The sequence below is a fragment of the Diceros bicornis genome, chromosome 38, assembly GCF_020826845.1.
Source record: "Diceros bicornis minor isolate mBicDic1 chromosome 38, mDicBic1.mat.cur, whole genome shotgun sequence".
In the NCBI taxonomy this organism is placed as follows: domain Eukaryota; kingdom Metazoa; phylum Chordata; class Mammalia; order Perissodactyla; family Rhinocerotidae; genus Diceros; species Diceros bicornis.
Genome location: NC_080777.1, coordinates 4,802,014 through 4,829,847, shown reverse-complemented (window position 1 = coordinate 4,829,847; position 27,834 = coordinate 4,802,014). Strand labels below are relative to the sequence as shown.

The 27,834-nt window shown below is 43.7% G+C and overlaps 1 protein-coding gene across 2 annotated transcripts in view; it reads left to right on the top strand.

Moving 5' to 3' along the window:
* The window catches only part of FMN2 (formin 2), a 340,819-nt gene that overhangs the window by 9,889 nt on the left and 303,096 nt on the right, over nt 1-27,834 (top strand). For both annotated transcript variants that reach the window (XM_058533558.1, XM_058533559.1), the window contains exon 2: nt 19,064-19,230. In XM_058533558.1, the coding sequence (XP_058389541.1) occupies nt 19,064-19,230 (167 nt within the window). The remainder of the gene's footprint in view (nt 1-19,063; nt 19,231-27,834) is intronic.

The following is a 27,834-nucleotide window of genomic DNA, read 5'->3' as shown; positions in this document are numbered from 1 at the left end:
GTGTTTGAACACTAGAATAGTGATAGTTTGTGGTGGGTGTTTGACTTGTTTGATGGAAATATATGAAAGGGAAAGCTGTGTTGTACAGTGTATTCCCCAAGGATTTAGAGTATGTGGAGTCTTTCTAATACGGGTGCCAAATCTAGTCAGCAAGTCCTTTTAGATTTGTTATCTACAATGTAAATCCTCTTGTATTCTTGGATGGATTATAGGCTTTGCATTTTTCCTTTTAGTTTAAACTTTTCAATAAAAGTAGTACTATTAATTCTCTTATTTCAATATATGTTAATATATTGATTTTTGTTATGGTTTCAATTTTCCCTACTATTATATATGCTTACTCAAATAATTTTTATGAGTCTATGGTATTTCATTGAGAAGTTTGCATTGGCATTAAAAATTTCTTAGAGACTAGAAGGATAAAACGTTTTGAGAGCTCTCAGGTTTTTACTTTTTTTAAACGTTTTATTGGCCTTACAAAATGCAGCTTGTTTAAGCCCATTAAGAAGCAAATGAACTAGAATAGAGCTATTTCAGGATCCCAAATGGATGGTGGAAAGTTTTGTAAGTCATGAGTCTCTTCATTAACATACAAGTCTTATCTTTTAAAAGAGTGATAAAAACAACAGGATAACAATAGAGATAATCTTTTGCAACTCACTTTTTGACCTATATGTGCCCCACCTCCTCGCCTCCCCCGACACTTTGCAAGCTGTGGACCGGTCCTTGCCTGTGTGGAGAGGTCAGGTGTGTGAATTCTCCATGGGAGGTGTCACATTTTGCTGATACCCAAGATGTTCTGCAGTAAGATATATCTTACTGCCCTTGCAGTGCTATTTTGGTTAAATGGCTTTGAGGGTGTGAAATGTTTGGATAGTATCCTGGCAGTTTACTTGGGCATATAGGTTTTGATCTTTCTCTATTCTGTTTTCAGAAAAATCCAAAAGTGTATTGCCTCTGTTGGATCCAGTATATTGGGGGTGGGCATCTAAGATTGACTAGGAACTGCAATGATTTCAGTGGAGAGACGTTTGTCTGGGCTGAAAATGTGATATAAATGGAAAAGTGATCCTGGAAGCCTTTCATCTCTGACTTGGATTATTTCTCCAAAGGCTCCAAGGAGCCTCATTGGACTCTAAATTCACAGATCATTTTCACTCCATCTGCTTTGGGATAATAAAAGCTGGACGTGGGCCTTAGGTTTAGCTTTAGGCCAAACCCCTAAGGTTGAGCCCCCAGTTTCCTTTTGCACATACCTCTTGACATCATTACCAACTAAAATTACCAGCTGGTCTGTTTCTCTAGCTCCTCTCTCTCTCTCCTGGGCACCAGGCACATCCCACTTAGCCATCACAGGTCTAGGAGACTGACTGTGTCTACAACCATACTTATTATTTGCCTCACTCTCTAAACACTCCTCCTGGGTTTCCCAATCAAGGCATTGCTGTCCAGCCTTGCGATATTCCTTGATTCTTCCATCCTTCTTACACTTGACCTTGACATCAATTAGTCTTTTCCTTTTCTCTATGCTTAAATATCTCTGTAATAAGTCTCCTAGTAATAAGTCTTCTGTTCCCATTGCCTCTACACTTCCTAGAACAGATCAGCCCACATTGAGATCCTGAACATTCTCCCTGCTCTCAGTCTGGCTCTTCTCCAATAATTCTCCACAAGGCAAGAGAGTAAACTATTTGTTTAGTTATTATTTATTTATTTTTTGTGAGAACTAGCCCTGAGCTAACAGCTGATGCCAATCCTCCCCTTTTTTTTGAGGAAGATTGGCCCTGAGCTGACAACTGTGCCCATCTTCCTCTACTTTATATGGGACGCTGCCACAGCATGGCTTAACAAGCGGTGCGTCGGCGCGCGCCCGGGATCCGAACCTGTGAACCCCAGGCCGCCGCAGCGGAGCGCAAGCACTTAACCGCTTGCGCCGCCGCGCCGGCCCTGAGAGTAAACTATTTAAAATACAAAGATGCACTGGCCAGTCCCAGTTTAGAAGCATTTCAGTGATTCAGTGATTCCAATAAAGGCTAAGGTTTATGTTCATATATGTATATAATATATAGGCTATATATATTTATATATACAATATATAGGCTAAAGTTTTAATTCTTCTCTCTATACTTATATCTATATATAACGTATGAATAATTATATTTAATATACACATATAGGTAATATTTATAATATATATACTTTTGTATATTAGTAGTTAATGCTGTGCAGTTCTTTCCTTGTTGCTCAGTCTCTGTTCCTCATCCTGTCCTGAATGCTTCAGTCCTTCTTCAGATAGCTCGTGTTCTCTCTAGTAGTTTTAGGGACACTGGGCGCTCTCTGTTCCTGGTCTTTAGGAAAGGAACTGCATGTACTCATATCCCTCAGTGCATGACACACGCCCATCCTCGTCCACGCAGAACTCTTCATTTTGTCCTTGTATTTTCATTTCCTATTCTGACCCGCTTCGTGGACTTAGGGAACTGCTTTTCTGTGTTTGATTCGTATCCTAAAAATCATATGTAGTTTTATGAAGTATGTAGTATTTCTGTGTATGTTTAATTTCAGTTTATACAAACACTCTGAGTTGTAGACTTCAATCTATTGATTTTTTAAAAATAGATTTTTCTGGGTGAATATCAAGTTCATTGCTTCTTACTGCTATATAATATTCCAGAGTGAGAGTTCTGCGAGGTTTTACACACCAGGGGGCACTAGTCACCTTTTACTATATATGAATAGTGTCCCCTCGAATTCTACGATGTGCTCGCTGTTGATGTTCCTTAACACTTAACATTTTAGTTAAGTGTTTGCACAGGGGTGAGCATCTAGATTCCTGTTCTTCTCTGCCTCCTCCGACAACACCCTGATAAATATTCCTGTGTGGGGTCCCGTGTGAGAATTTTCCTGGGATGTATTTTCAGCAGAGAGATTGCGAGGTCATAAAATAAAGATTGACCTAATTTGTCTAGGTACTGCCAGATTAGTTTCCAGAATGTTTTCCCCAGTTTATACTCTATCAGCACAGCAAATTAGTGTTTATCTAATTTTTGAATTGTTACCAATCCAGTGAGGGAAGATGGTACCTCATTGTTTTACTGTTTGCTTTCTATTTATCTGATGGCCAATGCCTTTGAGAAAACCTTTGTGTATTTTTAGCCATTTGGGTTTACCCTTCTGTAATTGCCTGTTCACATCCTTTTACTTTTTTCTGTAGGGTTTCCTGATTTTTCTTGTTTATCAATATGGGTTCTTTGTATATTCTTGATATGATTCTATTACCAGTGTTAGGGATGTCATGGATTGTCACTAAACCTCCTCCTTATTATATTAGAGGCTAACATGAAAGTGACATTTCTGGGCCGGCCCTGTGGCTTAGCGGTGAAGTGCACGCGCTCAGCTACTGTCGGCCTGGGTTCGGATCCCGGTCGCGCACCGACACACCACTTCTCCGCCATGCTGAGGCTGCGTCCCACGTACAGCAACTAGAAGGATGTCAACTCTGACATACAACTATCTACTGGGGCTTTGGGGGAAAAAAAAAAGGAGGAGGATTGGCAATAGATGTTAGCTCAGAGCCAGTCTTCAAAAAAAAAAAAAAAAAAGTGACATTTCTCAGAGTCCCTTGTAGGTTGCATTTCAGACGTGGTTTAGGTTTAATGAATTTGTGCCCAATTTGGAAGACTTAACGAGGCCTAGGACTAACTTGTGTTGCTTGTATTTGCACGCACAGCTGAGGAGCTGCCTGATTCTTCTGGGGCAGTGTTAGCAGGTCTAGTGTCCAGGTCCTAGTGTCACTGATGCCCAGGGTGGGGCGTGGGGTGTCCCTGCAGCTGGTGTGGCTGGTGGTAGGCAGCACGGTTCTGGGGCTGGCAGCAGAGGCAGCATCCAGCCACAGGGCCTCCTGATCCTGGAGTAGAAGTGTGTTCTTGGAGCAGGACCTTAGATCAGAGAAGAGGCAGCCTCCTCTTTGGTGGCCTGGTTCTAGGTTGTGGCTTGGTGAGTAGTTTCTAAAGAGATTCTAGAATCTCTTTCTTTTCTTTTTCTTTTTTTTGCTGAGGAAGACTGGCCCTGAGCTAACATCTGTTGTCAATCTCCCTCTTTTTTTTTTTTTTCTGCTTGAGGAAGAATTAGCCCTGAGCTAACATCTGTGCTAGTCTTCTTCTATTGTGTATATGGGTTGCCGCCACAGCACGGCTGATGAGTGGTGTAGGTCCGCGCCTGGGATCTGAACCTGCAAACCTGGGCCGCCGAAGTGGAGCGCCCTAAACTTTAACCACTATGCCATGGGGCTGGCCCCTAGAATCTTTATCTTCAGTCCTTCCAAGATTCTGTAAAACAAGTAGTATCTTACAGTAAGTGTCTCCCTATTGAAACTATTTGGAGTGGATTCAGTTCTGTGTAATCACTGAAATCTTAACACACAGAATCAATTTTAGATATTATAAATATCTTCCCCTAAGATTCCATCCCTCTTTTAAATTGTTGTGTCCTTGGTTGAACAGAAGTTATTAATTTTGGTATCATCAAATCTATTTTTCACCTATGGTTTGAGCTATTGTCTTCTCATTGGAGACATTCTTTGTCACTCCAGGTTACAAGCATTCTCGTCTGCACAGTCTTCTCTTAGCTTTATCCTCCACCCTTCACAGTTAAGCCTTTGATCTGTCTAGAGTCCCCTTGAGTGTTTGGTGTGACGTAGGCATTCAGTTTTATTTTTCTTCACAGGACAAGCCAGTGTCGTCAGCATCATCTATGAGATAGTTTTTACTCACTGATTTTTGATACCACCTTAATGTCATTGCCCTCTAGAGACAAGTCTGTTTCTGAGGGTCTGTTCTTTTCCTTTTATGTGTGTTCTTCTGTCTTCAGTCAGTACCATACAGTTCTTATAAATGTGGCTTTGCAGTATATCTAATTACAGAGAAGAGAAATGTCTGTTTTTTTCACAGTTAACTTAGCTGTTGATGGACCTTGTAGTCTTCCATATAAATTTAAAATAAGTTGTTGAGTTTCTTAAAGAGTCCTGATGATGTTTGATTAGCATTTTATTAAGTTTGTAGATTGAAGTGAGGACTACTGTCACTTTCATAATATCATCCAAGACTGTGAAAGACTTCTTTGCTTATTCAGATCATCTTTTATGTCCTTTTAATGGTGTTTTAGACTTTTCTTCACAGAGAGTTTGTGTTTTCTTTACTGAGCTAATTTCTGGATGCTGCATATGTTTTATTGATAATGGGAATGGTATCTTACTTTTGTATTATTTCTGGTTATTGTTGAGGTAAAGAAATGTTTTCACTGTCTTTCAGTTGTATTGTATGATTTTCCTTATGAATATTTTTTAACCCTGAAGGTTAGTTAGTACAACTATATAAATCTATAGTTTATAGTTAAGATTCTGTCACCAGCTTCGACGTGTGGATTTTTTCCCCCACACCACCAAGCAGTTCTCTGCAACACCACAATTCAACTCAATTCTGACACTGACTACCTGGAGATAGCTTCAGATCCCACACGTTAAGGGCTCAGTCCTACAAGCCTGCCCCCTCTTCAGATGTCAGTCAAAAGTCCAGGTTGTCACCTGGGTTTCTGACCAACCAGCTGTAGGTTCTAACGCCCCCCTCCTTTGGTTCCGTTAATTTGCTAGAGCAGCTCACAGAACTCAGAGAAACATTTTACTTACTAGATGACAAGTTTATTATAAAGAATATAACTCAAGAACAGCCAGATGAAGAGATGAGTAGGGTAAGGTATGGGGAAAGGGGGAGGAGCTCCTGTGCTCTCTGAGTGCCATTCCCTCAATCTCTGTGTGTTCACCAACCCGGCAGGTCTGCCAACCCCCTCCTTTTGGTTTTTTACGGTGGCTTCATTACGTAGACATGATTGACTAAATCATTGACCATTGGCGATTGAACTCAATCTCCAGCTCCTCTCTCCTCCCTGGAGATCAGGGGGGTGAGACTGAAAGTTCCAACCCTCCAATCACAGGGCTGGTTCCCCTGGCAACCAGCCCCCATTCTTAGGTGCTTCCAAAAGTCACCTCAGTAACATAAACTCAGATGTGATTGAAAGGGGGTTGTTATGAATATCAAGACCCCTTTATTGCTCTTAGCCCTAAGGAAATTCCAAGGGTTTTAGGAGCTCAGTCCCAGAAACTGGACGAAGACCAAACATGTATTTCTTATTATAAATCACAATATCACAGTAATCATATGGGATTTTAAAGATAGTCATTTATTTTTTTACAGCAAAATAGTTGAGACATAATTATAGAACATAGTATACGTTGTGTAGATTCTGTTGAAATTATTATGGCTTTCTTGTTCATGTTGTGTATGATCAGTTGTCGTGAGTCCATGCTCTCTTTGGGGAGCCATAATCCCAAAATCCAGAAACATTATTAACATTTGAATTTAGTAGGTTGTGTTTGACACTCAACATTAATAAAAATCTCTAATTATTTAAAATACTTCAAAAGGATCGCTTATAGAACTGTTTAATATTTTTTACCCAATCAGAAAAACACCTAAGCCTGGTTTCCATTGTGTACTTCTCACTGGTTTCTCTTCTACATTTTGGGCTGCCATTTGAACATCTTCTTCCACCTACCTCTTGCTGACTAAATGCTGATTTCCACCAGGCTTCATATTTCGCCCATCTAAACACCCACCCTCGGGAATCCTTTCCACACATGTTGGTGACTCCAAATTCAAATTTCTGGCTCAGATCTCTTGCGAATTCCAGATGCAGATGTCCTATTGCCTTTAAAAATCTTCATATGGATATGGCAGTAGATCCAACCTGAACTTCTCTTTCCTCCAAACCAGCCAGCTACCTTATTTATTGCCTGCCACTGTGGATGGTAATAGCATCTGGCACAACCCTTTACCCAGTTTCTTAAGCCAAAAATCTGGGAGTGGTGCAAGTTAGCCAAGTTCCTCATGCTTCCTCCTTCTTCCAGCCAGTTACTAATCCTGTTAGAATATACCTCCAACAAAAAAATTTTTTTAAAATACTCATCCCCTCCTTTTCAGGAGAATTTTTAATGCTCTTCTCAGATTTATTCAATGGCTCTCCATTGACTACTGGGACAAATTTTAAACCTGAGATTTATATTCAAGCAGAAAATTGAATGTGTTCAGGAAGCAGGAGCTGGATTTGCTAGCAGTTTGTGTGATTCATCTCAACGTCAGGGAGGCTGTCCCTTATGGAATGTCCGGCCTTTAACAGGGTGGTCTGGAGAAGAGCGACTTCACTCTTCACTGGAGATATTCAAACAGAGACCGGATGGAGCTGTATTGGGGTGGTCACACCCTGGAGAGGCTGAACTTGATGACCACTAATGTTCCTTCTAGAAGAGTCAATGATGATTGACCTCAACGGTAAGAGCAGCAGCTACGGTCTGTGTGTCTCATTCATTTTATTTGAGACTACTTTAAATATGGAAAAAACTCTTCAGCCAGATGTATTTTAAAGCTGCCATTTATTAGATTCACTTTTATGGATTTAACTTAATAGATAAAATGGTTTTTTCTTTTAAAGCATTTTCCTTCTGACATTTCTGTAAATTTTTCCTTTGAACTTTGATTTGTTTCATGATCTTTTTAAGAAAGTACCAAAGAAATCCATATTCTAGCAGAGGTCCTGAAAAATGGTTGGTAGTCATAGTCATAGTTCTGTGTTATTCCTTGGCCAATTTTATTCGATTTATTAGATTAAGTTTCTCAGTTTATTCTTGGCATATTTCAGCCCTTGATTAATTGAAGTCACATAGTTTCTTTTTTTCTGCTTCCCCAGAAAAAAAGCTTTGATGGAGGCCAAAATTGAACTTTAAGTTTATATAAATTGTAATAGACTGTGTGGTGACTGTGGTCGGAGCTCCCTATTACCAAGTCCCTTTTTGAATGCTCTGTCTCAGTGTGGCGTTCCATTGTAACTGATGTCGAACATATTTTTTACTGTTCTTCTCCATATTCTCAGTGTTAGGGAACAGAAATGCACGAAATGTGAGTCCCAGTTCACCACACAGAGCAGTCAGCTTCGTTAAAACCGTTATGAAGACATGTTATAGGCACTTACTGTTGAGGACTCAGATAGGAAATCGGCAAATCTGCGCCCAATCCGCAAGGGTTTTATGAAGTTAAAATATCTGAGTGTTCCTTCCTTACCTGGAATTTTTATTGTTTTTTAATTTATTTTTATTTTTATTTTTTTTTAATTGATGTTTTAATGGTTTCTAACATTGTGAAATTTTGGGTTGTACATTTTTGTTTGTCCATCACCCCATATATGACTCCCTTCACCCCTTGTGCCCACCCCCCACCCCCACTTCCCGGGTAACCACAGTCCAGTTTTCTCTGTCCATGTGTTGGTTTATATTCCACATATGAGTGAGATCATACAGTGTTTGTCTTTCTCTTTCTGGCTTATTTCACTTAACATAATACGCTCCAGACCCATCCATGTTGTTGCAAATGGGACGATTTTGTCTTTTTTTATGGCTGAGTAGTATTCCATTGTATATATATACCACATTTTCTTAATCCAATCGTCAGTCGAGGGACACTTAGGTTGCTTCCACTTCTTGGCTATGGTGAATAATGCTGCAATGAACATAGGAGTGCATAAGCCTCTTTGGATTGTTGATTTCACCTTACCTGGAATTTTGAGCCTGATGATGTGCTCAGAGGAAGGGAGCTTCCTGTGAGAGTGTCTCAATCTGGGCTATCCATGGTTCCAAGAGTTCTGATCACTCCGGGGGCAGTAGGGAGCTTCGTCCTTTTTGTTGGAATCCCTTTGTGAGCTGTGGTCATCTTCTCTCCAGGTGGGGCCTGGGGGTCGGCAATCCTCATGTGTCCTGTGACTTGTCCCTCCTATGACTTGTCCGGACAGTTGACTACTTTTGTCTTCTTTTCTTCAGACAATCTGAGATATTTATATTCATAAGAGTTTTCCTTTTACTGTAAAACTTGCAGCATTTTGAATGCAGAAACTAGACTTGTTAATTTCTATTCTGTCATAATTGGCCTTCCTTTTCTGTTTTTTCTTATTTACCCACCACAGGCCATCGGTATGTGACGATACATAATATGTGATAGCTCTGCATTCACTGACATCATAAACTTAAGCAAGTCTCATTAATATCTAACTCTGGATTTGCTTGTCAGCAACCTCATTTCCTCTTATTTCATTTGATAGATACTATGGTCTTCCAGAGGAAGTTTATTAGATTAGTTTATTAGGTACATCTGAGCTTATAAGAGCAGAAAAAGGTTTAACATAGTGAGACTTCTGTTTAGTTCTCATTTTGTATAAGATATGTGGCTTGGAAGAAACAGAAACCTATGTTGACACCTTTCAAAATATAGCAATTATATTCTGATCTTTCAGTCATTAAAAAATACACAAAACGGGGGCCGGCCCGGTGGTGCAAGCGGTTAAGTGCGCGCACTCTGCTGCGGCGGCCCGGGGTTTGCCGGTTCGGATCCCGGGCGCGCACCGGCGCACCGCTTGGCAAGCCATGCTGTGGCGGCGTCCCATATAAAGTGGAGGAAGATGGGCATGGATGTTAGCCCAGGGCCAGTCTTCCTCAGCAAAGAAAGAGGAGGATTGGCAGATGTTAGCTCAGGGCTGATCGCCTCACAAAAAAAAAAAAAAAAAAAGCCACAAAAGGAGAAAAAAATCAGTGACGTGTTTGTAGGCTGTTAAAAAATATATTTAAAACAGATGATTATAAATGAGTGATATTATGGGACATAAAACAACACAAACTCACACTTAGCCCTCCCCGTGTATGACCTTGGATATATTACTCAAGTATTCGGGCTTTGATTTCTTTATAGGCAAAATTAGGGGATGGAGCCAAATAATCTGTAAGGTTTCTTCTGGCTCTAAAATACTGTAAATTAAAAGTAGTAGTCTGTCACTGAGTAATTTAATCCTAATAACAACAAAAAGTTATTAGTATTTGGGTTCAATAAAAACAGAAAAGTTACATGCGTCCTCAAGGCTAGTGGAAAAAAGTCTCCTTTTGTCTCACGGGAAGGCTTCCATATTGAAAGTTTCTGTTCCTGTTTGGATACTGTCTTTTCTCTGGCAAATGCAGAAAGAGCCCAAGGCTCTTGTCGCTCTGCATTATCAGCAGTTAGGAGCCTGTACCCGGCGTCTCTTCTGCAAGAGGATCCGCCTACATTGTCCTGTTATGTTATGAGTGGTTAAGGATGGGGAGTGTGTATTTGTCCTTACTATGCTCTGTTGGATCTAGGACATTCTTTGGCAAATGATAGACTCCTAAGTGTTTTACAGCTTGTCTTTGCTGCTTTTTTCCCTCCCAGTTCCACTAAGGATGCTTAATTAAGATGATGTGTCCTAAATAGACTGCTTTGAAAGTGTTCCTTCTTGAGCTGTGGTCACTGTGACTGGATTGTCAGCTCCTACAGGGCACAGACCACGTGATCTGTTTCTGTTATATCTTAATACAGAAGCCGTCCCAGAGTTGCTGGCCCACTCAGAAGTGGAAGATCCCTGGAATGAAAATTAGGAGAGCAGAGTGTGCATCTGGTTTTGGCTCTGCCATTTTCCAGTCTTACGACCTCAGGCAGAGCCTAGAACCTTTTCGTTCCTCTGTTAGTCTTTGAAATTGTGGTGGTAAATCCTTGCTCTGCTTCACAAAGCTGACAATAGAAGTGGAAATGCCCTTTACATTATATAGTTCTGTCCACGTAAAAGGTTTTCTACTTTTTATAGTGTCACTGCTCACCGCTCCACAGAACCCCAGTGCAGGGACAGATGGTCTCACTTCCTTGTGTGCGAGAGGATCACTCCCTTTGTTGTGATGTCACTGGTCTCTACGACTTCCCTGGGCTATTGTTTCCATGTTCATCTAGCCCTAGGATTTTTGCTTAGCAATGCAAGAGGAGTGTTTGTAGATGGCGTATGGCCGCAAAGCTGTTCCGCATGCTAAAGTTCATGCTCCTTATTAACTCGGGTGTGTAAGCCTCTGTGGGGGAGGAGGAGGGAGCAGTGCAGAAACAACTGGAGAGCATTGGTGACTAGTAAATTCCCTGACTGTCATTGGGTTAATGTTATTTTTACCATGAATTTAATAAATATAGTAAAACAGATAATGAAAGATTTTTTTTTTAAACAGAAGTTAGGAATTCTAGCAAACAGAGTCTTCAGTATTACTTGTTGAGATAATTAAAATCCACTGAATGTTAAAACAACCCCCATACTTGGTGAACGAAGATATTTTAATCTGCAATCACCTTGCTTATTATACTTTTTCTAAAGTTTTTAGATTATGGGTATATTCCGTGATTCCATTGTTTACTTATGATTTCCTTCCTTTAAGTTGAACCAGATTTTTATTTCCTGCATTTACAAGTGCAGAGCCTTTGAACTGTATCTTGATAAAAATAATAATAGGCAACATTTATTGGGCACTGTATTAAGCCTCTTACAAAAATTATTTCGCTTAATTCTCACAACAGTCCTAGGAGGTAATGAGGGTGGTTATTTCCAGCTATAGGTAAGGAAACTGAGGCTTGAGAGAGATTGAGTGACTTGTCCGAGGCTGTGGCTAGAGCATTGGTGGCCCCAGGGTGGGCACCGAGGCCGTTGGCTTCCACGGCTCAAGCTCACGGCTGCTGCACCGTCCTCTCTCCCTGGATGCACTTCCTGAAATCTAGTGATGGGGGCCATGTGTTTTCAGTGGAAGAGAATGGGCAGAAAAAGGGGAACATTCTCTAGTCTATAAAAAAAATTTTCCGTGGGTGTACCCCTCTAGATTTCTTCAGGCTGTACGTTAGCTATGGAATGTGTGTGATAAATCAGCTAAAGATAAAAGATAGTGTGATAAAGATAGTGTGACCTTGGACAAAACACCCAGCACCCTTGGGCCTCCATTTCCTAAGTTGTAAAATGATGGTTCGAGGCTTTGATGAGTGGTGTGTAGATCCGCACCCGGGATTCAAACCCCCACCAACCCCGGGCTGCCATAGCAGAGCACATGAACTTAAGCGCTACGCCACTGGGCCAGGCCCTCATTAAATCTTTTTAATAGCGTGATTTAGGATATTTATTGTGAAAATTTGATCATACATAAAAGTAGAGGTATGATGAAGCCCACGTACCCATCCCCACCTTCAATAATTTTCAGTATTATCAGTGCCAAAATAGTTTCCTCTACCCCCCGCCCCTTATGGAATAATTTAGAACAAATTCCAAGCATCATGTTACTTTAATCTCAAATACTTCAGTTTATGTCTCAAAAAGGACTTCTTAATATGCCACAATGTCATTATCATATTGAACGCAAATAGAATTCGTTGTTTAGTATTAGCTAGTAGCTGGTCTATTGTCAGAACTCTCTGATACCCTAGACTGGAAGTTAGGTCCAATCTAACACATGATTCGATTCATGCTCAATTCTCTTTTCTCTTTTCCCAGGGGTTGGGGTAACACATGTATGTGGTGGGCAGTGTGTGTCTTTCTAATCCCCCACATCAGGAGGCCCATTATGTCTGCTTTTCTCAATTGTGTTGAAGCTGTGAATGATTCTCGGATTCGGCGATGGCAGCTTGATCCCTTCTTTGCAGATTTTTCAATTGACCTTTTCTCTTACGGGTTTCCCATCCATTTGCCATTCATTAAGTGAACCATTAGGGATTGCAAAATGAATTCATTAGGGATTGGAAAATAGTGATTTTCTAATTCTGTCATTGCTTTTGCACTTTTTGGCTGCAATTTTTTTATATTGAAAACTTTTCTTTATTTGCTATTTATTTTTATTATTATTATTTTGTTGTGAGGAAGATTGGCCCTGAGCTGACATCCTTGCCAATCCTCCTCTTTTTGCTGAGGAAGACTGGCCCTGGGCTAACATCCATGCCCATCTTCCTCCACTTTATAGGGGATGCCACCACAGCATGGCCTGACAAGCGGTGCATTGGTGCACGCCTCGGATCTGAACCCGGGCTGTCAGCAGCGGAGCGCATGCACTTAACTGCTACACCACGGGGCCAGCCCCGCTATTTATGTTTTATTAGCCTGAAATACCGTTCATACTGGACAGGCAGGAGACATGCTTCATTGATTTCCTGTTAATTCTCTGTTTTCAGTGATGGCTGGTGCCCTAGCATTGTCCAGTGATATCTATTGTTTTATTTTTCTTATCCTTTTTCATATAGTCAATATGTTTAAGTCAATTGTGTTATTATTCTTTCAATAGTAGCATGACTTTTAATGGCTGTATAATTAGCTGTCATGTATCTTAAACCACCTTTTTTTTTTTAACCTATGTCTTTATTGTTGGACATTTTCGTTTCAACTTTTTTTTGCTATCAACAGTCCATTTATTATAGAACCAGGAACTGTGCTGAGCACTTTACATGCATTATCTCATTTAATCTTCACAATAACCCCGTGTTGCATCACTCTTTGAATATATCTCTGAAGGTTTACCTAGAATGGATTTTCCAAAGTTGAATTTTTGGGTCAAGGGGTGAATATTTTTAAGACCACGGACTCGTTGCCAAATTGCCAAAAAAGGCTTTCTCTGTCAATGCTGATGCCCACTTCTGGGTTTCGGGCTACCTTGAGTCCAGGTTGAGGGATATTGGAGGAAAAACATGGGTAAACCCACTGCTGGTTTGGTGGTCCTTTGAATTCTCATCTTCTCCCAGTCCTGCTGCTGCTCTGATACATCCTCAGGACTCACTTAGCTGCCTCGTGCAATCGTCCAGGTGTGGCATCACCGCTGCCACACTCTGTTAGTTGATGCAGTCATGAAAGCCTGCCCAGTTTCCTGGGGAGGAGTGTGTGTAGACTGGGTGAGATTGCAGGAGTGAATAGAGGACCACTTGAGAGAAGAAGCCGTGGGATGAGCGGGAAGCACTCACACGTTGACGCTTTGAGTAGGGAAGCCAGTAAAGAGAGACAATGGCCAGTGAGGTGGAGAAAACAGAGCGGGGGAGGTCGTGAAGATGAGAGGAGTGTTTTACAGAGTAAGAGTGAGTCAACAGTGAAAATTTTTGAGGGGTTAAGAAATTGAGCGAGATGAGGACAAAAATTTTATTGTACCGTGTTGGCTAACAGTTTCTGTTGCATTGTGGGGACGAAGTCAAATTCAACTTCCAAGTTAGACTTCTCCAATCAGAGTGGCTGAACCAGGAGTGAGGGGCTGGAGGGAGCTGGTGTAGGCGATTCTGGCTGGTCGTTTTGTCGTGGAAGGAAACTGAGAAATGGGGCCGTGCCTGGGGGTGAGGAGTGGTGTGGGCTCAAGGGAGATTATTTTTAATGAAGCATGTTTTGTGTGATTCTGGAAATGTCCAGTAAAGAAGGAAATGTTCATGATTCAGGAGAGAGAGAGAAGGACGAGTTACAGAGGTGAAGTCCTGAGCATGTAACAAGGAATTTGATCCCAACACACGGGGAAGAGCTTGCTTGCTCTTGTCTGGAGCAGGGCCTGTGTCCGCCGCGAGGAGGAAGGCAGAGAAGGTGCAGGGGTGGGCGTTTTGTGTATCTGCAGTTTCTCCTGGGTTCTTCCATTTTCTCAATAAAGTATTTGAGAAGATCATCATCTCATCATTGAAAGCGTGGGATAAGGGGGGAGAAGGTGTATAAAGTTGTGCTGGTGACTGGAAGCTCAGATGAGAATGCAGAGCAGAGTTGGGCTTAATGAGGTTTATGTCATGATCTTCAAGTGAACACAGGCCACACGTGTGTGTCTCTTTGTCACAGTGTTGAGGTGCTCAGGTGCAGGCAAAGAGAAGATGGATGGCTAGATGGGAACGAGTTGTGGTTTTACCAGGCCGACATGATGGAGGGAGGGGGCCGAGGGAGCTGAAGTGTTCAGGGATTTGATTGTAGTGGTGGAACGTGGAATGCAAGCTCGTGAGGAAGGAACGATGGACCATGCGGCAGGGGTAGGAATGACTGATTCAAGGGCCGTGTGGAGGATGGAGATTTAGAGAGGGCTCTAGAGTAAGAGCTGAAAGGATAGAAGGTAGTGGCCAGGAATTAGATGTTCCTTCCAGGCATTTGTACATATATTGATTCCTCTATGATCAAAAATTAGTTGATCACCTTCTCTGTGCCAGGCCCTCCTTGAGGTCCTGGGTAAAAGGTGGTGACCGAATGGCAGAGTCTGCAAAAATGGCGCCTACATTCCATGGGGAGGAGACAGACCACAGACTCACATAAATTCCAGGGCCAAGCTCTCTGAAGAAGAGAGGGGAACGATGGGAAAAGCGACAGGTGTGCTGTGTTAGAAAGGTGGTCAGGAGGTGCTCTCGGTGGAGGTGACAACTGAGCAGAGACTTGAATGAAATGAAAGGGGGAGAGTCGTGCAGTCACTGGGGAAGAGCGTCCTAGTCGGAAGGCTGCGAGGGGACAGGGAGCTCAGAGTGTTTGAGGAGGAGAAGCCAGTAGGCGAGAGCAGAGTGAGGGAGGAGTGAGGGCAGGGGGTGGGGAGGGGCCTCCTTAGTCATGTGAGGAGTTTGATTTTACTCTGAGGGGACAGGTGGCCACTGGAGGGCTGGAGTCAACTGTGACATTGGGCTTGTGGAGGGGGTGCTGGTCTTGATAGTGACATGGGAGTGGGTCACTAGCAGCGGGGGAGGAAACACTGGCCGGAGGCAAGGATTCAAGGTCTGGGATGAGTTGTCTCCCTGAGTGTTGGTGACAGTGATGACAGGAGTAGAGGTGGAAAATAGGGCAGTGGGGTCAGGAGGGAAGGATTTAGTGAATGGGGGGAGGGAATGACAAGAGGTTAGTGGATGGCGGAGAGGAGAGGGATGGCAGGTGATCCAGCTGGCGGTTTGGAAGGAGAACAAGTCGTTTGAAAGTGCTCCTGGGGAAGGAGGAAGTCACCCACCACTTCCTGTCCCTACGGCATGTGGGATTTGACATAAATGTCTCCGTCTGGGTGGACTGAAGAGGAGGACTCAAGGGGCAGCCAGGTTCACACTGATGCAGGAGGTGAAGTTCCTTTCAGAGGGAGGTGAAGGCGGGGTCTCAACTGGGGAGATTTTGCCCCCAGGGGACATGTGGCAACGTCTGGAGATGTTTCTGGCTGTTACAGCTAGAGGTGGGAGGTTGTGCTGCTGGCATCTAGTGGGTAGAGGCCAGGGATGCTGCTGAACATCCTACAGTGCACAGGACAAGCCCCCACAACACAGAATCGTCTGGCCCGAGGTGTCAGTGGTGTTGTGACTGAGAAACCTGGATGAGGATTGAGGAGTGTTTGCTCATCAGAGAACTGAAGTCCTGGTGTTTATGCTTCCCTCTTGCCCACATTGTTCTGTGACCGCTTTTGGTACTTTTTGGCTTGATATGCACATACACATTTACACACACACACACACACACACACACACACACTCACACACACACACACACACACACACACACACAAGACCCTGTCTCCCTTATTTTCTCTCATACACAATGTCTGAGTTGTAGGAAAGAACTAATTAGTTTTCTGGCTGTTTTCAGTCTTACCGTAAGATATGTAAAATGGCTATACTGTAATGATAATTAATCACTTGAGAATTGAGGGAAGCGGTTTGGTTTCCTAGGTGCTTGGCTCCAGTTAGGTGCAGACACACTTAAGTTCTGTAGGGAAAAAAAAAATCCTTTATTTCCCCTCCAAAAATGTCCTGGGAGGGGCTGGCCCGGTGGCGCAAGGGGTTGGGTGCACGCGCTCCACTGCGGTGGCCTGGGGTTCGCCGGTTCGGATCCCGAGCGTGCACCAATGCACTGCTTGTTAAGCCATGCTGTGGCAGCGTCCCATATAAAGTAGAGGAAGATGGGCATGGATGTTAGCCCAGGGCCAGTCTCCCTCAGCAAAAAAAGAGGAGGATTGGCATTGGATGTTAGCTCAGAGCTGGTCCTCCTCACAAAAAAAAAAAAAGAAAAAAAAATGTTCTGGGAGACTACAGAATGTTCTCTAGTGACCTAAAGGAATGGGGAAAACAGAGAGGCCTGTTTTGCTCTGCTTTGTCATTCACGTATCAAAGGTAGATTTTGAAATTAGTTTTGTTTAACAAACAAAGATAGGAAGAGGCACGAAAATCACATCCCTAGTGTCCTGACAGAATTGAACATTTATACATTTGAAATTTAGGTTTGTAACTGAAATATAGACCCGGGTCTGGTTTGCACAGCCCCAAGTTAAGGATACGTTTTACATTTTTAAACTAAAAACAAATTTACGTTAAAAACAAAACAAAAATAAAGAAGAATATGCAACAGAGACCTTCTGTGGCCCTCAAAGCCGAAAATATTTACTGTTTGGCCCTTTATAGAAAAAGCCTGCTGACCTCTGGTCTAGACTGATATTTCATGTCCAGTTCTTTTTTTTTTTTTTTAATAATTTTATTTATTTATTTTTTCCCCCAAAGCCCCAGTAGATAGCTGTATGTCATAGCTGCACATCCTTCTAGTTGCTGTACGTGGGACGCGGCCTCAGCATGGCCAGACGAGCGGTGCGTCGGTGCGCGCCCGGGATCCGAACCCGGGCCGCCAGTAGCCGAGTGCGCACACTTAACCGCTAAGCCACGGGGCCGGCCCTCATGTCCAGTTCTGACCATGATGCGAATGACTCTTTGTCACAGAATCATAGCTCTGTATTTATTCAGAATCCTCAAAATGTTTATTGATGCTTCTTCTGCGCTGGTGGCCAGGTTTGCAGGATACATGCTGGCTGTTAAGAGTGTATGTTTTAGTAAGGAGGGTAGACATTAAACAAATAATTGCACAATTAATTAACTACACAGGAAGAGCTATGAAAGGTGCCCAAAGAGTGTGGAAGGGGGTCACTAGAGGTTATTCTGGAAAATGATTTTCATCCAACTTTGAAGAATGAATCCGCTAATTAGAGGGAGGGCCAGGAGTAGGGTAAGAACTTGAGAGAACAGTGTGGCCCTGGAAGGGACCCTGGACATTTTCTGTTTCTTCTACTGCAGTTGATTAATGCAGGAACCAGCTAAGTAAAGGAGAGCGCGAGTGGTGTCAGAAATGAGGAGGGGGGCCAGCCCTGTGGCTTAGCGGTTAAGTGTGCGCGCTCTGCTGCTGGCGGCCCAGGTTCGGATCCCGGGCGCGCACCGACGCACTGCTTCTTTGGCCATGCTGAGGCCGCGTCCCACATACAGCAAGTAGAAGGATGTGCAGCTATGACATACAACTATCTACTGGGGCTTTGGGAGAAAAATAAATAAATAAAATTAAGAAATGGCGGAGGGACCAGACCTGTGGCTCTCAGCTCTGGCTGACGTGAGAACCGCTGGGTCACCAGTAACATCCTGATGCCCAATCCTGCTTCCTGTCACCCTCTTCTCCCCGGGGGAGTCGAGGAGCAGCCAGAGTTGAGACCCCTGGACTGGGTGGCCCGGGCCCTCTGGGGTCCTCAGCTGGTGTCCTCTCCTCCTTGTGCCTCTCTTCTCTTGTCTCTTGTAGGGAAATTGTAAAACACTGAGGTTGGGACCCACCCTAGAGTTATGGTTCTGAGGCGTGCGAGAACATTGTTTCTCTCTCTCACTTTGCTCTTCAGGTGACTTATTTTGCTGGCCAGCTCTCTTCCGTGCTCATAGTTGGCGCCTTTGCCTGCCTCCCTGTCTCCTCATTCCCTGGCCCTCTCCATCGCCATGCCTGAGACCGCGAATGTCCCAGACATGTCCTAGCCCACATGGTGGTCACTCGCTGCTTCCTCAGAGAGCCCTCAGCAGAGTCGACAAGAGAGGAAGGAAGATTACCAATGAAATCTAGGAGGCTGGGGTGCTGCTTCAGATGGAAGATGTGTGGCCCACAGCGGGGCGCATCCTCTTTTGGGGCAGGAGGTATTTTGGGGGAGGGAAGAGCAAACCAGAGCTGCCTTTTCCCTTGTGGGGTCCCAGGCCTCAGACTGCAGTTTTCTGAGTTTGAGAGGCTGCTTTCCGCGCCCGTCAGTAGCCTTGGCGACGGCCTTGCTCACTGGCTGTGTGCACCTGGCCTCTCTACTCTGGAGAGTTCTGAGCCAGCTGATCTGCCCTCGCTCCCTCTAACGACCGTGTTTCCTCCGCAGGGCGAACTCTGCTGGAGAAGCTGTTCAGCCAGCAGGAGAACGGGCCCCCGGAGGAAGCGGAGAAGTTTTGCTCCCGGATCATCGCCATGGGTCTTCTGCTTCCTTTCAGTGACTGCTTCAGGGAGCCGTGTCGCCAGAATGCCCCCGCGAGTTCAGCGCCCTTTGATGTAAGTAGGAGAACTCACTCCTGTCCGCGAGGCAGGTTGCAGTCGAAATGGCAGCTGTGATGTGTGTCTGCCCAGTCACCCTGTAGTTTAAAATCCAACACGTGATGCAGGCCATCCTCCCCTCAGCTGCTGGGCAGCTCGGTGTGTCTGTTTCTACGCTTTCCTTTTGGACTAGGGTATTCATAAGTCTATTTGCCGAACCTCCTTTGCTGAACAGATGGCCACTCTGGATGGTTTTCTAGCCTGCTTTAATCAGTGGTGACTGTAAAGTGGTCTGAGTCAGTATTTCTGACCTTTCTGGTCATAGATGTTCCTTCAGAAGCTGCTCCGTAGGGAAGAGGTTTGTCCCGGGGGGGCGCAGGTTTCCATGGGCCTTGGCGCTGTTTCAGTGTGCTCATAACTCCTCTGTGTACTACATGTTGATGCGAAGCAGCCTTGTCTGCTTCCTCCCCCAGCTCCCGTTCGCCCAGAGAGTTCCAGGGCGGAACAGTAGTTCCAAAGGTGTAGTCATAACTCATAATGAGTATCAGCACAGCTGGGTTGTCATTTTCAAGCCAGATTATTGCTAATCTTTCTCAGGTATGTGGTCCATGTGTGACATTGGTTGTGATGGGTAGGCAGCTAAAACCCAGATATAGAGGAATTCTCATGTATGAATTTCTTGTAAGAAAGTTGAAGGTCTGGTTAACTTACTTGTCTGGAGCTCAGAACCTGGGAGGTAGAGTAATGGGTTCTTTTTTTTTTAAATTTATTTATTTATTTATTTATTTTTTTCCCCCAAAGCCCCAGTAGATAGTTGTATGTCATAGCTGCACATCCTTCTAGTTGCTGTATGTGGGACGCGGCCTCAGCATGGCCAGAGAAGTGGTTCCTCGGTGCGCACCCGGGATCCGAACACGGGCCGCCAGCAGCGGAGCGCGCGCACTTAACCGCTAAGCCACAGGGCCGGCCCGAGTAGTGGGTTCTTATCCAGATGAGTTAGTTTCATTTGTTCCATTGCTTCTGAGTGCGCCCCCTTATTAGCCTCTGCAGTGTGTATGCTATTGATCAAGGATGGAAATAATGATGAGTTTGAAAGACAATGAAAATGAGCCCTGGCTGAGATCAAGATACGATCATCAATAACAAAATGTCTCTGTGTGCCTGTTTTTCTTCTTCCTCTTCTTTACCCACTACAACCTGTCGTCTTCCTGATCTCCCTTCAGTATGAGGAAAATAAATCACATGAAGTATTGTGAGATCTTCCTCCTTGTGCCGGTAGATTCCCCTGGATGTGCTGTGACTCATGAATCTTAAGATTTGCTTATTCATTTATTTTTTAATGACATGATAGCCAATCACTGCCTGGTAGATCTTTTTCTCTATGGGAAGAATTGGATAATTTAAATTTTTTCCTCCCTTTTCCTTTGTCCTTTACGAGAGGTGTGTGTTATTATAGAGACAGAACCTGGGGACTGTGGAGGGCTAAAAGTGCTGTAGAGCTTTGTTCTAGAAGATGTAACAATTTGCAAGCTGGAATTAAAATATGTGTGGGAGAAACAAAGGCAAATACGAGCCATGTCTAATGGTTGCTTTTTGGTTAAACTCTTCCCAAATTGACTGCATTTTCCTCTCTTAAAACTCAGAAGTACACAGTCTTCTCAGTCAATAAATGTGGAGTTGGAATAAACTGAAAAGAATAGTTAATCCTATTTTTTTAATCACTGAACTGGCTGCTGCTTATCCCCACTCACTCCACCCTTGTGTGAGGGAGACTAGGGGCTCCTCCCAGCCTCGTCCTTCTGAAGGGCCACTGGGTGTGGCTTAGAGAGTAAAAAGCAAACTACGAATAAATAAAATCCCGTAATATCGTCTGAAGTAATTGCCTCGGAATGGGGCATTTCTTTCCCCAAAGTCCTGTGATTGCATTTTCTTCTTACTTTATTCCTTGGCTCTGTACTTCCTCTCTACTTCCCCTGCCAAACTGAACACAAAACAAATACAAAATTACAGGTCCTCTAGTAAGAAACGTTAGCCAGGTACTTCAACAGCAGTTTAGGAACAGAAGGGTGCGTTCATTGTACGCATTGTCCAAGGGTCTTCTTCAAACGCAGAAGAGGTAACAATACAGGAGTTGTGTAGATGAGGGATTAGTGAGGGAATGGGGAGGAATGCACTTATCTGTGGGGAGAGAAGTTTGTGATAATTAGTCTCTCTGCTGATTTCCAGAAAATCGCCGCTGGGAGGGTTTCTAACCAACAGTTCTCTTGAGGACAGTTGCCTTCCAGACAGAACACCCTGTGGGAATAAACTCATGACTGGACTCTTCCCACCCTGATTCTGTGCCCTTCCCCGAGAGCACCCCGCCCTCCCCTCTCCGCTCACACACGGGGGTTAGAGCAACGGAGGTTTGATTTGATGCCATTGATGGATTCACCTATTTCAGTCTACCCTTTTGATTTAGTTCCAGATTATTAATACATTTTTAGGGCCTAACATTTTGCTTTAGAAATGCTATTCTGTGGCATTTTCTAAATATGAAAGAACTTCACATTTTCTCTCACATTTTAACTTAAAATTTCAAGAACGCTAAAAGGCAGGGAGCTTTGAGTGATCATGTTAATTCATTCACAAATGTTTACCAAATACATTCTACATGCCAGGCAGTGTTTTAGGCTCCAGAGATACGTCAATGAGCAAGAGAAATGAGATTCCTGTTTTCCTAAAATTTATATCATCTTCACGGTGGGGAGAGACAGATTAAAAAACAAAACAAAACAATAACATATGAAAGCATAGATAATGAATGTATATCAGATTCTAATATGTGTTATGAAGGAAAGAAAACCGAGTAATACAAGAGAGCGAATGGGGGTGGGGAAGGGTGAATCTGGAGGGATGCCTCGCTAAGCAGCCATGAGGTGAGGCTGGAGGGAAGGTCCTTCCAGGAAGCTCAAGTGGCAAGTGCAAAGGTCCTGGCGAGAGGGCAGTCCTGACCTAAGCAAGGCACAGCCTGAGGGCCTGTGTAGCTGAAGTTTCCTGAGATGAGGACAGAAAGGACTCAGGAGCCAGAATGTTCAGCGTCTTGAAAGCCATGGAAGGAATATGGATTTTTTTTTTGAGTTGGGAGCTTTTGGAAGGTTTTGTGCAGGGGAAGAACATATTTGTCCCATATTTCACCTGGATCACTCGGCCTGGTCTTTGGGTAATAGAGTGAGTGCAGGGGGCAGACGTAGAAGCAGGAGCACCAGGTGGGGTGTTGCATAGTTGAGTGAGGTGGTGGCGGGAGCTGGGGTCAGATGGTGGCCAGGGAGAGAGAGGAGAGTCAGTGGGTGTGGGATGGATTCGGGAAGTAGAGCTGGTGGGACTTCTGGTGGCTTAGACGTGGGGGAATGGAAAAAGGAAATCAAAGATGACTTCTCGGTTTTTGGTTTTAAGTAGCTGGGTGGGTGGCTGTGCTGTTTACTGGGATGGAGAAACGGATCAATTTTAGGAGGAAACTATTGTAAGGACAGAACTGGTGCTCGTTATATACTTTTCTTGAATAAAGTTCTGTTTATTTAGAAAATGAATACCTCGCATATTACCTGGCAAACATTAGCTTTTTTTTTTTTGTGAGGAAGATCAGCCCTGTGCTAACATCTGCCAATCCTCCTCTTTTTTTTTTTTTTTTTTTTTTTTGCCGAGGAAGACTGGCCCTGGGCTAACATCCATGCCCATCTTCCTCCACTTTATGTGGGACACTGCCACAGCATGGCTTGCCAAGCGGTGTGTCGGTGTGCACCCGGGATCCGAACTGGTGAACCCCGGGCCACCGCAGCGGAGCGCGCGCACTTAACCGCTTGCGCCACTGGGCTGGCCCCAGCTTTTGCTTTTTGCTGGGTGGAATGTTATTGACTTTATTAGCTGATCAAGATTAGGGCCATGATACTCACAATTATTTCAGCCACCACAAGGGGAGACAACCCTCTTCATAGCCGTGTGTGTTCATAAAACAAAGGACGAATACGCTCCTGTAAGGGCCTATGAGCATTGTCCAGTATCTTTTTCCATTTCCGTTACTAATCTGGGACCTAGAAACTGTCACCTGACTTCTTATTCTCTGATAGTGTCATCACATTTGCCTTTTGCTTTTTTCGTTTGTTTGTTTCTGTTTATATTTCAGATAGAATTCTAAGCTGGAACAGTTCTAAAGCTAGCAAGAGAAACACACAGATAATACTACCACTTGCCGCTTGGTAGATTGTATTGTTGAGTTGTAGGTCATGGTGTTTTTTTGTGGTCTGAGGGAAGACTTTTTTTTCCTTTGGAAGCTGTTTTAGTCATTCTCTCAAGTGTAAGGAAAAATATCTCTCCTGAAATTTTTTTTTTTAATAATTTTTATTTATTTATTTTTTCCCGCAAAGCCCCAGTAGATAGTTGTATGTCATAGCTGCACATCCTTCTAGTTGTTGTATGTGGGATGCGGCCTCAGCATGGCCAGAGAAGCGGTGCGTCGGTGCATGCCCGGGATCCGAACCCCGGCTGCCAGCAGCGGAGCGCACGCATTCAACCGCTAAGCCATGGGGCTGGCCCCTCTCCTGAAATTTTTACCATGGTTTCCAACTCCTTAGAAATAGCAAAACCATCACTTAGGACAACCATATAATTTGAAGTGTCGGGCCACTGCCCTGCTACCTGTGGACAAGGCAATGCCTGTCCTCAGCCTGTTGGCCGCCACGGGCCTGGGCTCATCGCCTGTTAGGTGTGGATGGAGGCCATTTTGCAAGAATAAGTCCCGTATGTGGTCCCTTAAGACTCCTTTTCCTTCGAATGCCTTTATTTATCTCGAGATCCCTTTTTCTGGGGCATATTCATCAGCAGCGGTTTTCCAGCCAACCACAATTATCTTACATAATTGTAGGTTATCCGTTAGCAGGCTCTTCTAGGATTTCTTCAATCATAACTATGTCAGATATCATGTCTTTTTACATCGCAAAAAATAAGCAAGTTTACTTGGCTCAAGGGTTTTGACAGGAGTGTACGGTGATACTGCTTAATCCTTTAGAACTGATCTTCAGTTGTCTTTCTAGTAGAATATTTTTGGATGCGTGTTTTGGGATTCTGACCTTTTTGAGTTTGGCGATCGGCTGATTTTGCCAAATATGTGGTGATCCCCGTTCTTACCAGAGGTGCAGGAGCTCCTTGGTGTGTATGTAAATGGACATAGGTTTGGATGTGTGTATTAGTGAGGCTGGAATTAAAGAGAAGGAAGACATGAACATTCAGGCCAAAAAGGAATAAAAAAGAAACATGATCTTGAACCTATTGAAAGATGTCATTGATCAATACCACCGGCAGCCACTACCAGAAAATGAATGAAATGTACTTGACTCACCAATAGCCAGAATGGAGATGTAAGTGAACACGTAGAAATGATTATTTGTTTTTTTTTTTTTTATAATTTTATTTATTTTTATTTTTTCCCCCAAAGCCCCAGTAGACAGTTGCATGTCACAGCTGCACATCCTTCCAGTTGCTGTATGTGGGATGCGGCCTCAGCATGGCCAGAGAAGCGGTGCATCGGTGCGCGCCCAGGATCCGAACCCTGGCCGCCAGCAGCGGAGCGCGCACTCTTAACCACTAAGCCACGGGGCCGGCCCTGATTATTTGTATTTGAAGTCTTTTTTTTTTCAGAGCAGGAAGAATACTGAAAATGTTCCTAGATGCTATTTCGTCAAACCCACACAGATTTCTTTCTGAGAAGCAGTAAAAACCATGACACATCTTTCAGCTCTAAGAAAATATACATACATATATATATTTTGCTGAATTTTTATTTTTGAAACATTATTGTGTACAATATTAACTCTCAAGGTTGTTATTAGTTTGAATGTGGTATTAAAATTACACTTAATTTTCAGACCAGCTTTTAAAATTATTGTAGCTGAATATTTCTTGTCCTTGCACGCTGTGCTCTAATCTAACATAGAAGTCGGTAGTAAAAGAGGAGACTTTATTTACGGAAATTCATTTTGTAGCTGTGTTTCACATCTCTTCCATTAGCCAGATAATCATTGTGTAAATCCATGATAAGGAGGGTAACAAAAGTAGACTGAAACTGTAATCCTTTCCCTCAGTTTTGCTCATTTACTTTTTTTTTAGTTTTAAGGTCTTAAAAAAAGTTGTTAAGTTACCACCTTCCAAGCCCAGCGAGGCTGCAGAGACAAGAGAGGCTCTGCCCTCGCCCTGCCCTCCCACTCTCTGTCCTCAGCAGGCCTGGGACTCCATGCTCTTGTGGAGCTGGTTCTGACGGGTATTTTAGGTTTGCTGATGTTGTTATCAACACTGCTGTCACCTTCTTGCTGTCACGGATGAGGATTCAGATATACAACTTCGCCCCTCCCCGTTCCTTCCGGTATAGTTAATATTGCTATTCTAGTTTCCCTTTAATAATTCTTCTTTAAATAACACCCTTCAGATTGTTGTTGTTCTATCAACTTCAGATGCTATCTCCTGCCTCCCCGCCCACCTCCTAGATTAGGCTGTTAGAGCCTCCACCTTCCCTCCACCTAGTCAGAGCCCCACGTGCCTCCTAGCTTCTACTAGGCGCACTTTTATCCTTAGAGTGTATTTTAAGGTTAACGTTTTATTCGTAAGTTTATTCTAAAAGTTGAAAAACATATGGACACTGTAAATATCGCCCTGCAGGAGTGTGCTCTGATTTAATTTCCTTCTCGATATCCCAGTATCCCAGCCCTCAGGCCCCTCAGCAAGGATGTTCCTGGGGTCAAGTTCAAATGGATTCAGTTATTTTAAATAACAGTCACTCACTCAGAAGTATCCTGTATTTAATTGATTTGACGGTGGGTTTATCCTTTCTCATACAGGGATCCCCATCCAGCACAATGCTTTTAATTGCCTCTTCTTTTCTTTTGGGAAAAGAAACATGTATCTTTCTTGTCTTATCCTTTTTTTTCTTTTTGTCTGTAGTCTCAACAGCTTTGAGTTTGCCCCTCACTCTTACCATTGAATGGAGTTCTTTCAATTCTTCTTAAGATGACTGCTGTGGTCTTAATGTCTGTGTCCCCCTCAATTTCACATGTTGGAATCCTTACTCCCAATGTGATGCTGTTAGGAGGTGGGGCCTTTGGGAGGAGATTGGGTCATGAGGGTGGAGCCCTCATCTCACTAATTAATGAGATTAGTGCTCTTATAAAAGAGACCCCACAGAGCTCCCTGCCCCTTCCTCCACGTGAGGACACGGCCAGAACCAGCTATGAACCAGGAAGAAGGCCCTCACCAGAGAACCAGGCCATGCTGGCCCCTTGATCTCGGACTTCCAGCCTCCAGAACTGTGAGAAATACATTTCTGTGGTTTATAAGCTGCTCAAACTGTGGTATTTTGTCATAGCATCCTGAAAGGGCTAAGACAACTACTGACTTCCTCTTCTAATGTAGATCAGGTTCTTGATATGAATTATAACGCCCTCTTCTGCCCCACCCTGATTACTAGCTACAGGGAAATTGAAAGAGAGCTTCCATTCTCAATTGGCTTACATCCACTTTAAAGAAATAAGACACTTAGGGGCCAGCCCCATGGTGTAGCGGTTAAGTGCCCGCCATCTGCTGCTGGCGGCCCGGGTTCGGATCCCGGCACGCACTGACGCACCGCTTGTGAAGCCATGCTGTGGCAGCGTCCCACATAAAGTGGAGGAAGATGGGCACGGATGTTAGCTCAGGGCCAGTCTTCCTCAGCAAAAAGAGGAGGATTGGCATGGATGTTAGCTCAGGGCTGATCTTCCTCACACACAAAAAAGAAAGAAATAAGACATTTAAACAAATTATTGGAGTTCAGTGGTTGAAGTAGGCTCTGTAGTTAGACTGTCCTGGTTTTCCTACATACTGTGCAAGCTTAGGTAAATGGCTTAATTTCTCAAAGTTTTTCTCTTCTTCTGTAAAATGAGGGATAATATAGTAGTTTCTGAGTAAGAAGATAGCATGCATACAAGTACAGCATTTTGCACAGTGGGGGGCATACACTAAGTGCTCAATGTATGTGAACTCTCACTACAGATCATAATCATGTTTGGGGTTCCAGTGGGGATACGTACAGTTGGGGGGAGCAGAGGGGAAGGGCTGCCTGAGTCTTCTTGGTAGCTCAGGAGATAGTACTTGGAGCGAGACTTGAGGGACAACTCAGAGTTTGCTGCAGGGTCAGCTATAGAAGGAGAAGTCCATATACTTGGCATGGAGATGTGTGTGAGTGTAGCTTATGAGTACTTCTGGAGTGTAAATTGGGAGAATGTTAATTGGGAGACATGTAAACAAGGACGTTTATACTCTGAGATAATTTTGAGTAGTGAAGCTGTAAACAGAATGGCATTTATGAAATGTCATTCAGTTGGCAGAGTGGAGAGTGGATTGAAGAAATTTAAAATTAGTGTCTGGTGATCAGTAAAAATGCCTAAATTGAAACAGAGGCAGTGAGGATGGAAAGAGACAGATGTGGGGAGTATTTAGGATTTCGAGTTGACAGGACTTGCGCTTGGTTGGATATGGGGCGGTGAAGGAGTCTATGATTTCCTTGGTCTCTGATTCGCATCTCGGGGTGGAGGGTGATACTCTACTAAGAGTCAGAATAAC